The following is a 15,658-nucleotide window of genomic DNA, read 5'->3' as shown; positions in this document are numbered from 1 at the left end:
GCCTCAATACTGTAACTAAAACTGATGCTCATCCTATCCCTATGGCATATGAGCTAGTAGATACACTGGCTTCTGCCAAGTATCTAATCACCTTTGACCTGACTACTGGCACTGGCAGATCAAGTTGTTAAGAGGATGCCAAACCAAAAACTGCTTTCTCCACTCCTAGTGGGCACTATCACTTTACAGTAAAGCCCTTTGGACTAAAGAATGCACCTGCCACTTTCCACAGGTTAGTGAACAAAGTTCTCCAAGGCCTGGAAAGCTTCAGTGCAGCTTATCTAGATCATACCAGTCTTTAACCCCACCTGGGAAGATCACCTGGTCTACATTGGGAATGTATTGGAGGTTCTGCAGAGAGCAGGCCTCACTATCAAGCCCTCAAATTGCCAGATAGGGCAGGGGAAAGTGGTTTACTGGTGCCACCTGGTAAGAGGAGGCCAGATTCAACCCCTGCAGGAAAAAATCCAGACTATTCTGGATTGGACTGCCTCCACCACACAGACCCAGGTCAGAGCCTTCCTAGGCCTGACGGGGTACTATAGGAGGTTTATTAGGGACTATGGCTCCATTGTAGCCCCCTTAAATGACCTCACATCCAAAAAAATGCCCAAGAAACTTTTATGGACCGCTAGCTGCCAAAAAGCTTTTGATGACCTTAAACAGGCCTTATGATCTGCTCCTATGCTAAGAAGCCCTGACTACTTCAAGCAGTTTATTGTGCAGTCATATGCTTCTGAGGTAGGGATAGGGATAGTACTATCGCAACTGAATGAAGCTCCTCCTATGGTAAAAATGCCAGCTTTCTACACGTGGAACGCGAACACCTCATGAATCGTGCAGCAGGTAGCTCCGAGCTGATGATAAAGAAGGACATCGAGGCCATGGGGTGAAGCGGGTCGTCTGTTGCCATTAGGAGCAAGAGCTAGGTCTCATAGTATGGGTCTGCAAATGCTAAGGCCTTGCTTGTGTGCTCTCACGCTGTCATCCTGCAGCTGTGGCAGTAGGGGTTGCGCACAATGGGGATGGAAGTAGCGTATATGCAAGGGAGCCCGGCGTGACACTGCACACCATCCCATTCCCACTGTACACACTCTAATATATTAGTTTGGCCCACTGTGACTTGTAGGGTTGGAACAGTGCTATGGTCAGAGGGTAGGTTGCTTCCTGGTCCTCCTCAAGTGCATTGTGAAGTTAAAATCAAATGGTATAAAGCCAAAAATAGACATATTGGGCCTGTGTGCATAGTGTGAATAGTCTCATGTCAGGTGTGTTTAGGTCCCCCTGCTGAAATGGCAGGGTGAGCATCTCTCATGTAATCCTTGGCTGCTTGCCAGCCCAAACCAGGGCCTCAAGATTGGAGCTCAACTGCTGAAGGAAATGCTCAGTGTGTCGGATTGGCAGGTTTAGAAAGAGATATAAAAATTTGAGCAATACAATCATTTTCACAGTTGCAAGCCGCCCTATTGTAGACAGGGGCAGTCGAATCCAGGACAGGATCCTGTCCTCCAGCCATGACATTGCACAACTGTAGTTGGCCCTCCAGTGTTTGTCCAGGACCTGGCTCAGCCATATACCTAGATAGCCTACTGGTTTGGAGGCTCATTGTACTGAGTACTCAGATTTGAATGACTGCGTGCCCGTGGTAAGGGGAACCAGAGTAGTTTTGGACCTTTTAACGTGGATGCCTGAATATCCTCCAAATCTAATGTGCTCTCCGCCGCCCAAAGCAGTGGTCTCATCTTTTTCCCTGCCTACAGACATGGGCAGGGAAAGAGATGAAACGATTGCTCTTGCACACAGGGAACTGCATGTTTAGCGGCTCCCCATGTGCAATAGCAATGCCGGCTAGGACCACGGGGCCTTGAGGCTCCCCCCACTGTTCCTTTGCACACTGGGTGCCCTGGGTAGGCTCCAAGGCACCCAGGGAGGCATGGCTGGGACCGGGGTAATGGGATCCCCAGGGCCGAAATTGGCCTGAGATGGTGGGGCCGTGCCGCACCCCTCCTCCATTTGTTTGTGGCTGGGCCTTGGGGGATGGGGTCCTGGGGCCACAATTGGCCCGGGGAGGGGCACCACGTGCTCCCCACCCTATTTAATGAAGGCTGGGCTCCAGGGAATGTGGTTCCTGTTCCAAGATTGAAGAGGGTGGGGGCTGGGGTTATGCAGCCCGAATTAAGTTGTGGCCTGGCCCCCCTAAGAATAGGTCCCTTGGGCCATTCTGGCCCGATGCTCATTTCACAGAAATTATAACTCAGCAGGAAGCCCTTACACTTATAAATGTAACAGGTACACCCCGTAAAAGCTCCATGTCTGTAAAGGAGACATTATCCTATATCCTATACCTGGGCTTGGTGAAGGCAAAACAAGTGTGTTTACTCTGCGATTCCATATTGAAAAACAATCTGAAATCCTTTGTGGAGGTGAAGCATTGTTGATCTATTGGAGCGCAATCTTTTGACTGAGACAAGTGGGTTTTCTCTTGTCCTCTCCGGGTGAGAGCAGAGTCCATGATTCTCCCCTTAGATGGCTGCGAGCATGCAAATGTGCAAATCACCTGGAAGCTCTGTCTGCTTGGCCCCTTACCATCCACCTTAGTAGTATGCAAAGGTCTTCCTGCCTTTTACCAGGATGATGGACAGCTTATCAAAGGGCCACCCAGTGTGTTTGCCGCCGATTTTGGTGGCACATTCTTAATGCCGAGTGATATGAGGCGATCTACACATAATAAAGAATCACTTATGTCATATAGATAACAAGAAGGACCGTGGTTTGGTGGAGATTTACGTCTTTGTAGTGTCGTTAGCCCCGCTATAGGAGGATTAATGTTATCACATATATCTAGGTAAAGACGCAGTAGGAACAATCACATTGCCAAAATGCACACAAGATCACTGGTGACATTTCCTTGTGCTTCATTACGCAGCTGTAGTGTATAATATGTCGTGGACATTTACCCAAGGTGTCAGAAAGAACTCCACTTGGGTACATATTTTGTGCAAAACTGTGGTCTCTTGCTGGATAAAAGGGCAGGTGAGATTCCTTTGTGGCCGAATCACTCACACAGCTACTGACACCCACAAAGACACTCACACACCCACTCACAGACGTACTCAGACACTCATGTACCCACCCACTCAGACATATACACACCCACTCTCAGACATTCATGCACCCACTCAGAGACCCATTCAGGCTCACACACCCACTCGGACCCACTCAGAGACCCGTGCACCCACTCAGACCTTCCCAGGCACTTAAGCCCCCACTCACTTACTCACCCACACACTGAGTCACGCACCCACAGACCCATTTAGACATTCATGCACCCACTCACACAGACCCACTCAGAGACTCATGTACCCACTCACAGACCTTCTCAGGCACTTAAGCACCCACTCACAGACCCCCTTATACATTCACACACCCAGACATTCACTCACCCACAGACCCACTTAGATAAACACACTCACGGACCCACTCAGTCATTCACGCACCCACTCACAGACCCACTCAGACACACACACACACACACACACACACACACACACACACACTCACAGACCCATTCAGAGACTTATGCCCCCACTCGCAGACCCACTCAGACATTCATGCACCCAATCACAGACCCACTCACTCACGCACCCACTCGTAGATCCATTCAGGCTCGGAAACCAACTCAGACTCATGCACTCACTCACAGAGCATCTGAGACACTCAAGCACCAGCTCACAGACCCACTTAGATACTCACACAGCCACTCACAGACCCATGCACCTACTCAGACTCGCGCACCCACTTACACCCACTCAAACCCACACACCCACTCACATCCACCCAGAGACTCACTCAGACTCTTGCAGACCCACTCAGACACACACACTCACAGAGACACGCTCATACCCTCTGTCACACCCAGAGACCCTCTCGCACCCATTCTCACACCCACACACTCTCACACCCACATAGACCCCCTCACACACAACCATACAGACACACTCACACCCAGAGACACCCTCTCACACCTCTTCACCCCCAGAGAGACAGGCCCTGCGACCAACCCCTGCCGTATTTGGCCGAAGGTTGTGCGCAGTGGTGGTTGGGTTAAAGTACAGAACATAGAAATTCACTGAAAAAAACAAAGGTTTCAGGGACGTTATAGTTAGGAAATAGATGTTTTTTTAAACGTAGTCACTTAACAAGCCAAAGGTTAGAGAGACATATTTAGGTTTTGAATTTGTCATTTCAAGTAAGTATAACTCGCGCCCTAAGGTAACTATTGCTCGCGCCCCCGTCATGCACTGCTAATTATCCGAGATATTACAACACTAATGACAACTTTTATAGCATCAATAAATATATCAATGAAACATTAGCATCCAGTTTATTGAGGAAAAAACTGTGCATGATGGGGCGGGAGTCAGGGCATGAGTTATAGTTGCTTGAAATAACTCTCCCTGCTGAACTTATATGGATTTGTGCAAATAAATTCAGAGCCTAACTGTAAAACTCACAGGGTTAATAACTTCCATTACACAGTATCATGGCACCTATTATACAGTGATCTGGGATGCTTTTAAAACGGTGTGCAGCCGCAGTGGTATTGCTTACAAATTACAGGGTGGAACATTGGGGGAAGAATTTTTTTTTTTTTAAGAAAAAGCTGCTTCTATATGCTCAGTAACTATGTTCCTAGTTCCGTCCATTAAAAACGCTGCTGTCTGGGCTGCCTACTGTAGGTGGAGGAGCATGGGACTGAATTTCTGGCAGGTTGATTAGAGGATGGTTTTCTTTAGGAGCAGTTTAGTCTGAACTTGACAGGTGATGCTTCTCTGGGCACGTTGATAGGTATTTTCTTTTTATTTGGTCTTTCCACTCCTTTTGCTCCTTCAGTAGTAACTATGTTAATAAACAGTGTTTCTGGAAGCGCTGTAATTCCATTATATTTAGAAGCTCACCGCTGCCTTAGCAGAAATTTAATTAAGTACGTGCATGTATCCTACTTTGTTAATGTTGTATAGTAAATGGATTTAAACCTAACTTTCTTAATATTGTCTTCCAGATATGAGTATAGAGTGGAGATGGTTCATCAGTGCTCAAATGACCCTTCAAAAAACATCATACGAGAATTTGCTTCTGATTTTGAGGTCGGCGAGTGCTGGGGGTACAACAGATTTTTCCGCCTGGACTTGCTTGCAAACGAGGGATATTTGAACAGACCGAATGATACTGTTGTTTTGCGGTTAGACATCATTTTTTACTTTTTTCAAGCTCTTGAAATTCATTACTTCAGATTTGTTTGCCCACTTTTTTGTGAAAATGTACCTGTTTTATTTATTGTGCTTTAGGGATCTATTGTAACAAAATCCTCTAATACTTGAATTTGCCATGGCTGCCAGACATCAAAAATATTTGTGATTGTTATACATTCAGTGTTTTGACCAGTTACAGTTGACTATTTTTTCAACCTCATTTTTCAGTTTCAGTTTCAGTTATTTATAAAATACTGCTAATACTACAGCAATTCTTTTTTTCAATTACATTTGAAAGGTTCCAGGTGCGTTCACCTACCTTCTTTCAGAAATGTCGAGACCAGCACTGGTACATAAGTCAACTAGAGACTGCACAGACTACCTACATTCAACAAATAACCAACCTAAAAGAGGTAGGTTTAAGCACTTTGTGTGTATGCACTTGGTATTCCTTAGCCATTGAGCTTGGTATCTACATTATTTTCAGTTTGAGTGCCTGGTAATTTTTTCATGATAATTAGACACTTATATAGGATTATGCATTCTCTCCAATTTATACAGTTGATTAGATAATGTGAGAGTGGAATTGATGAGAACGCCATCCCAAATAATTTCCCTTTCTGGGCTAGTAGACCGCGTTTCCCAGAATCTGGTTTTCAGGGAGTGCTGTTGTTGGCTAAGAGTGGTACCACTAACCGATAAAGTTGGCTTTAACCAACATATGCAACAGTGATCCTAGATCGTGTATATGTGTGTGTTTGTGTGTGTGTGTATATGTATATATATATATATGTATATATATATATATATATATTTGCAAATGAGACTAGACAACTCTGGTTGCCACTGGTGTTGTATTGTGTGCTATACCAGAGATGGTCTCCACCTAAACTTGGGAACTACCCAGCGTTCGCCCTTCTTTTTAGCATATTTTATGCTCCACTCTATGCCTGAAACTGTATTGTTTTGACTTGTACTGGGTGCTCCCTCATGTCTAGACAAAGCTAAACCTCTCTGAAGAGCTATAATAACGAAACACGTGTCGTGGTGCTTTTGCTCACTGCAGGTGGGCTTGGATGGTATTTTACCTATATAAAGCTATAATAATACTGTTCCTGGAGTGGTAAAAGGCTTTTGTCATTTACAACGTGGCAAGGATGGAACTGTGCTAATCCTATGCTTAAAGACTTTGCTTTATAAATAGCAAAAGATTTTGTCCCTTTCTAGCACAGCGTGACTAGCACTTTGCTAGTCCTATGCTTTAAAACTTCTCATCACACATTAATACAAGAAAATATTGGCAGCACACATGCTTTTCTTGACCCTTATACTCTCATATTCTCAGGATTAAAGAATCACATCCATTTTTTTGGTTGGTTCTCAACTACTAATATGTTACACTTGGTGCTTATCCTGCTATTGGCATGGTCTTACGGTGCTACTCTGGTTTTGGTAACTTCTTTCGCTGGATTTGAGGATCCCATCGCAGGCAGTAGTATAGTATTGATTGTGAATTGGGTAGTTCTGCAGAACCCTAGTTTCCACTTGCTGCCTTTTATGGACTGTGTATGGTGTGTGTAATAAGTCTGATTTAGATTTTTACAGTTTTATGATGGTGTGTTCTGAGTTGAATGCAGTTGTGGGCATGCTGATGTCCCCCTAAGTATTTATTGGATATCTGAGAAGCTCTGTCCAGTATGTTGGGTATATTACTTACTGCTTTTGTGAGCATAGTGACCTCTAGACTATTTGTGAAGTCTTTCCTGTGTTCTGTAGGAGGATGCGCTGGTGTTGAAAGCTTTTGAACAAACCTGTGAAGCTTCACAAGGAAAGATAACTGATGTTAAAAATCAAAGGTAAACCGTAACTAGCTGTTATCTAAATTAAGTAGCTCTCTTGAAGGACATACAAACTAGGTGAACCTGTGACTAGTTTGATGTAGGTTGTACAAGACTTCTTCTGGGGATGAGAGAGCGATGGTGAGGTATCAGTGTATATAGACCATTTGAGGAGACTATTCTGGTGAGGAGCCTTGCCCCGTCCAATTGCTGGAAGAATCACTGCTCAGAGATTGGAAAAGGTCCCAGACAGCGCTTTTAAACCCAGAATGAAGGCTACAGCAAGAGCAGAGGCCTAGTAATGGATTCATTGAGTTTGTGCATGGGGTTTGTAATGCGATAAAAAAATAAGAGCACCAGGAAATAGGGCTTGAGGTTATAGAGGAGGTAAAAAGGTAGAAGAATTGAAGATAAAACAGAAGGGTGGAAAGCAATATAAGTGGATTAATTTTGTTTGGAGTCAGCTGTTGAAGGAAAGAAATGAGTGATGTGACAGTGGGATATGAAGTATGCAAAGAAACTATGAGGCGAGAAATTGAACAAAGGAGAAGGGAAAGATGGTATTGATAGTTATATAGGAGAGTAAAGAAAAGGAGATATGAACAGGAGATGAAAAGTCTTAATAGGAGGATAGGAATGGAGTAAGTGGAAAGGACAAATAACAAAGATAAAGAAGGAAGAAGGAGATTTGGAGGGGAAATTTGAGTGTACAGTGAGAAAGAGGCGTTTTATGGAGAGGGAGAACTGTAGAAGTGAGATAGAAAAAGGAAGATGTCAATAAGGAAGAAGCGGAGAGGCAAAAAAGGGGCAAAGCAAGGAAATATAGCAAGGAGAGGAAGCAGCGATGGAGTATAAGGAACAAAAGGGATATGAGAACAAAAGTAACAATGAAGGTGAATCTCAGTGGTTTTTGAGCCTTGAATGTTACGTGTTAACTGACATTTTCACCTAACTGTAAATTCATATTAACCTTTGGTTTTTCAGTTTAAAGTTTTACATATCAACAATCCTAGTACTCAATCCATAAGAGAGGACAGCACACTCCCCGATTTTCTTCAGTTTATTGAATTTTCATTGTGGCTTGGAACGCTTGATGTGTTTTCAGCTACTAAATAGCCTTTCTCACAGTCCACGGTATTCTGAGCAGGGTTACTGAGATACCAATACCAGGTAGTGTTTAAGTCCAAGCACTGCTTTCCCCAAGTATGCACTAGGAGTGTTAATTGTTCTAAGTTCTCTTCATGTGTTTGACGGTGCTGTGTATTGGAAAGAGGAAAGGAGTTTTTCAAGCAGACCCTTTTTGTAATAAGGGTAACTGACTTCCCAGGAATTACTTGACTGATGTAATTATAAATTGCTAGCTTACCAATTAGTTTCATGTTTTATAGTCCCTCCATGCTGCCATTGTACAGACATTCCTCAGATGAATGCATAGCAGTTCAATAACTAAGCACCTTGTGTGCGTATGCTCTGAGATAGGTGCACTATCTTCTGTTTATCATTAGAACGTATAACTATGTGCAGTCATCCAGACTGTTAGTTTCTCCTCAAAATGGGAATCCTGTTATCCATTTGGGTGATTAAGACCAGTTTTTTGGGTCGCTTAGCTGTTATGACTGACTTGTCCTAAAGTAAATCCAATACTGTAACTTCTGAAGGATAAATGTCTACATGATTTTAGATGATTTCTTCTGTAATTAATCGGTGCAGGGCATATTTTATAGGACCTCTTCAGAGGAATTTTGTCAGGGAGAAGCAATACCAGGAACTATTTTAGTTTTTAAAAGGTACAGAGTATTAACAGACTACAATTAAGCTTTTTGGATTCGTTCCATACTAGTGTCTGTTTTGTACTTTGGCAAACTCTTAAAGTATAGTGTGTTTCTTCTCTTCTCCATCTAGCAAAGTTGCCCTTAAACTTCAAAGGTGTTGGTGGATTACAGCTCGAGAGCATACTCTCCCTTCAAATTCCTACTATTCTATCTTCATTATCCTTAAAGTGGTAAGCCCCACGAAGGGACATTTTCTTAAAGGTCTGTTTCATACGTTTCCACCGAAGCCTTTTGTGATGCTGCACTGGGACCTTCATTTGGTTCTGACTTTGTGTACCCGATTTGAACTGATGCACACCTGCTCTCTGTCTGCTGTCTCTCAAAACCACCTTTGAGGCATTATATGGGTATAGGTTTAAACCTGTAGCATGATAAAAGACACAGGGATGACACTGATGCAGAAACATCAAAGGCTAAAAGCAGGCTATGGTCCGCCTTGTGGTGGTAACAGTGTCCCCCACCAGAAATGTCAGGATTAAAGCTGTGCTGCAGGAAGCAGATATTGGTCACAGACCATCACAGGGTGTGCCTACGGTGCCTGTCTTAAGAAATCAACGCTAAGTTGTGTAATAAGTACACCTACATGCACCAGAAGGAGATTCTTGGCTCAGAAGTGAAGTTTTATGTCTGTGAATACAAGAGGAAATTATGCTTTTCACATAGATCCCATACCAAATCCTTATTCTGATCTGATTCCTAGAGCTGTTCCTGTGACCTTTCCAACTTTGCTTGAAGTTCCAAGGTAAATCCAAGTATAATAGCAAGCATAAAGCCAGCTTCCCAGGCCACTGTCGACCCTGCAGCAGATTCATGCCTTCAAAAAGGCTATGGTGGATATAATTAGCTGGCCTCCAATCTGGTTACCCTGGTGGGTCCTCTCCTGTGCACCATCTGTGCCCTTTGGACCTGTTACTAGGCTGTACAGACTCTGATATGGGCTTTCATCCTGTCCCTGAGCTCCACGCTGGTCACCAACTCCATCATCCAATACAGACTCCCATATTGTATTCTCAACTGACTCCTGTTCCAGCTCGACTGATGTTGCACTATGAAATTACAAAAGTATAACCCACTGTTATGCACCTTGACTTTAGCCACCTGCCTCAACTGCAATGCAGCTATCAGCCGTGTCTCCACTCTTTTTGGCACTGACCCTGTAACCAGAGAACAGTTCAACCCAGAATACCTTGCTTTACAAAATGGCCGTGGCCTCGTTGCCTCCCCTAAAACAGAGCTTCACACTCGTTACAGGGACCACCAATGAAAAAAGTGCCTTGTTTGCAGTGGTGGTCCAGAGGACAGTGCTAGAATTACAGCTGCCCTCCATTCAAAATAGGGTGACTGTTTTGGCGGACATCCTAAGTCGTGGTCGGAAGCCTCTGATGTCCTCCTCCAATTTAATGATGCTTTCATAAATAATCTGAAGGGCAACCATATTCTTGCCCTACTTGTCACCTGAAAGGTAGCCAGACGACTTATACTGGTCCCTGCTGACCTGGATTTGTGACCAAGACCACAGTTCAGTGAATCTTATTGTATAGACTGTGGCCATTATAAAGAACCTTACCTTGTTTCAGACCAGTCCTCCAGATAAAGATTTCAAAATGATAGGCACCTTTGACAAACATATTTTTCCTTTTCCAGCTTGGCACTGCAGTCTGTAAACAAAGTCTGTTAGGTGGATACTCCCATGCCTTTGGAAAAGGCCAGCAAGGTCTCACCGGCAGTACTGAAGGATACATGATGGGCAGTATGCAGCAAGTATGTTACAGGCATCTGTTTAAATACCACAGATTGCATTGGCAGGGAGGTTGGTACCAGTGTAGTCCTTTGTAGATAAGCCTCGACGGGATCTGCTAAGTCCTCTGGCGATGCACAGACCTTGCTAATGGACATGCCCTCTAGGGGTGGGGTGGGTCTCTTCTCTTGAGCGATAAGGCGGACTCCACTTCGGAATATTTAAGGATAACAAAACTATAGCACATTGTTTGTGGCTGTTAACCCCTGCCAACCAATTGCTTGCACCTGTTGCAGACACTTAGGTCCCATTCCAGAGGGCTGGCATAGATGTATAGACAGCCTTCTGAGCCATTGATGATGCATGCACCCCAGTTCTTTTCGGGCCACGGATGCAGAGCCCATGGGTAACATGTAGGCCAGCTGGGGATGCCAGTCTTCCAACGGCCTACAAACCTCCTCAGTTTGCCTTCAGTGGCACATATGCCCAGCTAGTGGGTGGGTTGGGGTGGGTGGCTCAGCATTTTGTCCCGGATTAGTGATCCATCATGTCTGAGGGATGGGTTTTGCAATTTGCTCAAACGGACTACACCCTATCTTTTCTCTTGTCCCTCCACCCAGTATTGCTCTCACACAGAACAAATGTAAGCAGAGCCTCTGTCCATCCTACTACAAGAGGTACACCTATTGCTTGCCAAGGGTGCCACAGGGAAGGTATTGGACTTCAAGAAAGACAGGCTTGTTACTCTTGCTATTGCCTCATCCCAAAAAGGACGGAGGGCCTTTGACCTTTCTTGGAACATTTGTTTGGCGAGGGATTCTTGCTGTAATAGGACAAGCGACTCAGGTACACCTTCCCACTAATAATTCTCCTGCCAAGAGTTCAGAAGATAATCAAGAACAACTGGGCCCAAGTCATCCTGATGATTTTTGATTGGGCCACAGGAAGGTGGTACCTAGAGGTCCTGACCCATTAGCATCTGTCCTCCAATCAGGCAATTACTTTTTGAGGAACTTCTGTCCAAATAACATGGCAGAGCCTATCCCCCGATTATTTGCAGCTTACACCTCTATACATGAAGATTAGGCAACGGCAGACGTTCTGCCACCGGAGGTTGTAGATGTCGTACTCGCCACGAGACACCCTCCACAAAATCCATCTACACTGGTGTGAGGAAATGGGATGTATTATATGGTGTGGTAGTGAGACCTCACCATGTAATACACTTCCAACAAATTTAGGACAAATTTTTATTTGTCAGGCCTTAGCTCAACCCTGGGTAGTCTTGGCTTCAAGCGGTCAGGCTTTAACAAAGGAACAAGTGTAAAGCATTTAAACAATACCTAAACAAATGAAAAAGAAAGAAACATAACTCTAAAAAAATGTGACACCAATTCATAAAAATAATGAAAATTAATAAAAATTTATGAATTTATAGACACCAAATGAAAAAGATCCACCAGAGGGTTCTGGAGATATAGATTTGATAAGGAACAATAAATCAAGAGTTTTCACTCTTCAACGAATTTGACAAAATTTTCCAACAAAAAGTTACCCTACAGATGAATGCTGTCACTTAGAAATACTTTGGGCTCCCTCCTCTGGCATGGATTCTGTCAAGGGACCAAAAGGTCCAAAGGAGCAACTACCTTCGTAAGAAAAGCAACCTCCAATCCATTTCCAGTATTACTGTCCGTTTGCAATTAACGTCCTGATGTAAGGGATACAGGATGCTGAAGCAAGGGATACTGAGTGCAGATGATGTTGAAAGATACTGTGCACTCAATAGGGATCTTATCAGGGCTACTCCTCAGTACACGGGCTTGGTGAGGAATGATGATCGGTGACCTTGGCTGCCAACTTTCCAGGCAGGCTTCTTCAGCTTTTGTGGCCTTGTGCTGTGAACAGGAAATCAGCCGACTGTATCTTGGAGTCTCTCCTTCTGGCTGGGGCCCGAGGCGTCTTGTCCTCCAGCAGGACACAGCAGGCACAGTTCTTTCCTTTGCTACTCGAAGGGGCAGCAGGTGCAGTCCAACTTCATTGCAGCCTCTCTTTGTCATGTCCAAGGTCAGCAGGGCAGTACTTCTTCAGTCCATTTCTCCAGTTCTCTTCACCAGTCTAGGTGAGGTCTGAGTTCTGGGTGCCATTGTTGAACTTTGTATGCCCAGAAAGTGCCCTTAAGGGGCAGATTGCAGTCACTAGCTGAAGGCCTCTTGGTTCCCTCTAGTCTTATGACACCTTCCTGTGAAGTGTGGCATCTATCTACCCCAGCTTTATTCTGCCACTGCCAGGATGACTGAAACCCTTTGTTGGTTTGTGGAGCTTGGTAGCCCACCCTAGAGATATAGCTACCAGGGGGCTACATGCCCACAAAAAACGGTTTGGCCTCTGTGCCCTCTTTCTGTCCCTGGTGCCAAACTGTCTACCCAGGCAAAGTGCAGCTCCTTCTGGTGGATGTTTACCATTTGCCCTTCAAAGGCGGTGTCCCCTTTGAATCTCACTTTTTGGGCTAACACCCCGTGTGGCTTCCTGACAAGAGGAGGTAACACCTCCTTCAGCAGCAGGCCTCTATTGTTCTCTGTCTTGGTAGTTGTTAATACGTCTCCCTTGGCGGGCCGGAAGCTATTTTGTGGCCATCAGCTGCAAACGGCCACTAAGAGACTTGGGCTACAGAGCAGCAACTTTCTAAAGTTTCATGTAGCAACAAGTTACATTTATTTCGATCTGGGCATCCAGTCTGGCTTAACGTAACAAGTTGTTTGATACCTTGAAGTACCAACTTTAGAAGTCCTGTTCAGAAGTTACCACAGATGAGTAGTCGGTTGTTTTTTTTCACTGTCAGAGCATGTAAAACACATGTTCTGCTTTTCAGTGTGCTGCACCCTGCCTCAGGACTTCATAGTCCTGCTGTAGAGGTGGCTTATACACCTTTAAAAAAGGAGGTGTGGGCTTTCACATTGTTTAAAATGGCAAAGTCGAGATAGCAGTGTTTAAAACAGCAGGCTGGGAGAAGTATTGTACCTTGTCCCACTGAGGGTGGCACAACAAGTGCTGCAGTCTCTTGGGGTGGGGGCACTATATCTCACATGTTCTGGGGACCTCTGGTACCAGACACTATAGACTTATAAGTAAGTTAGGTTATGTAATTTTGGTATAGGCGAATCAAACATACATGTTTATTGGTCAGGACAGTGGCACTGAAGTCTAGTTAGCAGGCCTCAGGGCACTCTCACGGTGGGAAAACCAGCAGCATCATCCCAAAACATTTGGGGTGATCATGACAACAAGACAGTTCCTTACAGCTGGACACTGGAACAAGTTCTTAACCTGATGTTTTTCCTGGGACACTGACAAAGCAAAGCTGTTGGACGTTGTTTTCTTTTTGTGTTTGTTTATCCTTAACCCAGTAAGACCTTGCAGTGGGCAATGTAAAAGGTTTTTTTCTCCAGCTCTTTCAGTCTTTCAAATTTTCCCGGCCAGCCATCCTTGCTGAAATCACCTGTTATGTACAGATTTAATAAGGTGTGACACATATATTCCCTCCCAAACTGCTTGAGATGCTACAGTGGGACCTTAAATTTGGACTTGACTTTCTTCTCCTTAATTCCTTTTGAGCCTAAGCATAGCTGTTCCTTGTGTCTCCTGACCTTGATGACTGTTCTCCACGCTGCAATTACGTCAGCTCTTCACATGAGTGAACAGCAGGCAATGTCAGTGTCACAGTCTTGCCCAATTGTTGCTGGACAAATTGGTGCTGAAGACTTGGGTGGCCTTCTTGCTGAAAGTAATCCATCACTCTGCCAGTGGGTTTTGCTAACCCTTCGAAATGAGAGGTTCCTTTTGTTGGACCCCAATTGGAGTTTAAGCTATTACATAAGTTGCACCAAGGACCATTGAGTAGACTATCAACATATTGTGTGGTTCACTGGAGCAAAGAAAGGAAAGGCTGTGTAGAAAAGAACCTTGTTGAGATGGATAATTCTCTCTGGCCAAGAAGTTCCAACATACCTGCCCCCAAGAATGTCTGGGGGTCCATTCTGCCAACAACAAGGCAGCTACCACAACATTGTGTGAGGGGTGCCAGTCTTTGATATCTGGGAGACGTTGATGCATACATTCACAAAGCACTACTACCTTGACAGCCAGGTCCATTTCTTCAAGACATTTTGGTCTGACCTACTCCACTCACCCACTACCTTGTACTTCTTTAATATCTATCTTAGGCACTGAATCTGTGGTTATAAGTATCCGGTAGCAGAACTAGTTACTTAAATTCTGTAACACTCATTTTGGTGGATACTCTACTTAACTGCAGATTTCTCACTGACAACACCGCCCCCCCACCCCCCACACATCCAGCCCCGACTTCCTGTTGTGCACATTGGCTTTTTTTTTTACCATCTAAAAAGGTCTCCCGTTGGTCATCAACACATTATTACCAATAATTTGTTCATGCTCTGTGTCTGAGGATGTGGAAAGGCGAAACGGACATCAGTTGGCAGAGGTGGGACTTGTATGCAGTGGCACCAAGATCTCTGCTAGAAAAAAAATCCATTGAGGCACCTGGAGGATGTTCTGAGGTGAGGAATATGTGGTTAGATAGAGTATCCCCCCAGAAAGGGCGTTATCAAAGGTAATTACCTCACTGTTCAGGACACAAGAGAATAAAGTGGAAGAGGGGACCTCCCCAAGAAGTACACCACATATATCCACTAATTTACAGAAGGCTAGTGAGTTGGACTCTTCCCTAAAAGTGGACTGTCTCTTGTTGGAAGGCCTGTTATCCTCCGAGCGGACACACAGTGGTATTGCTGCAATGGTCAACACTGCAGTGAGCTTGGATACCCCTTCACAAAGAACAACCAAGTCTTCTATCATTAGCTAATTTATTGCAAAGGCAGGCTACATATACAAGTCTTCTGATGGATACAACTACCTGTGGATTCCTCACCTAATGAATTCTCCCATGGCGCCAGCATTCGACGGAAATCTTCTTCC

General features: G+C 44.6%; 1 protein-coding gene across 4 annotated transcripts in view; it reads left to right on the top strand.

Annotated features, from left to right (window-relative positions):
* TRIM37 (tripartite motif containing 37) overlaps nt 1–15,658 on the top strand; it is a 943,514-nt gene that overhangs the window by 431,800 nt on the left and 496,056 nt on the right. For all 4 annotated transcript variants that reach the window (XM_069226401.1, XM_069226400.1, XM_069226402.1 and 1 more), the window contains 2 exons: nt 5,063–5,242; nt 5,551–5,665. In XM_069226401.1, the coding sequence (XP_069082502.1) occupies nt 5,063–5,242; nt 5,551–5,665 (295 nt within the window). The remainder of the gene's footprint in view (nt 1–5,062; nt 5,243–5,550; nt 5,666–15,658) is intronic.

This window comes from Pleurodeles waltl, chromosome 3_1 (assembly GCF_031143425.1).
Source record: "Pleurodeles waltl isolate 20211129_DDA chromosome 3_1, aPleWal1.hap1.20221129, whole genome shotgun sequence".
NCBI lineage: Eukaryota > Metazoa > Chordata > Amphibia > Caudata > Salamandridae > Pleurodeles > Pleurodeles waltl.
This window is presented reverse-complemented; position numbering and strand designations above follow the sequence as displayed.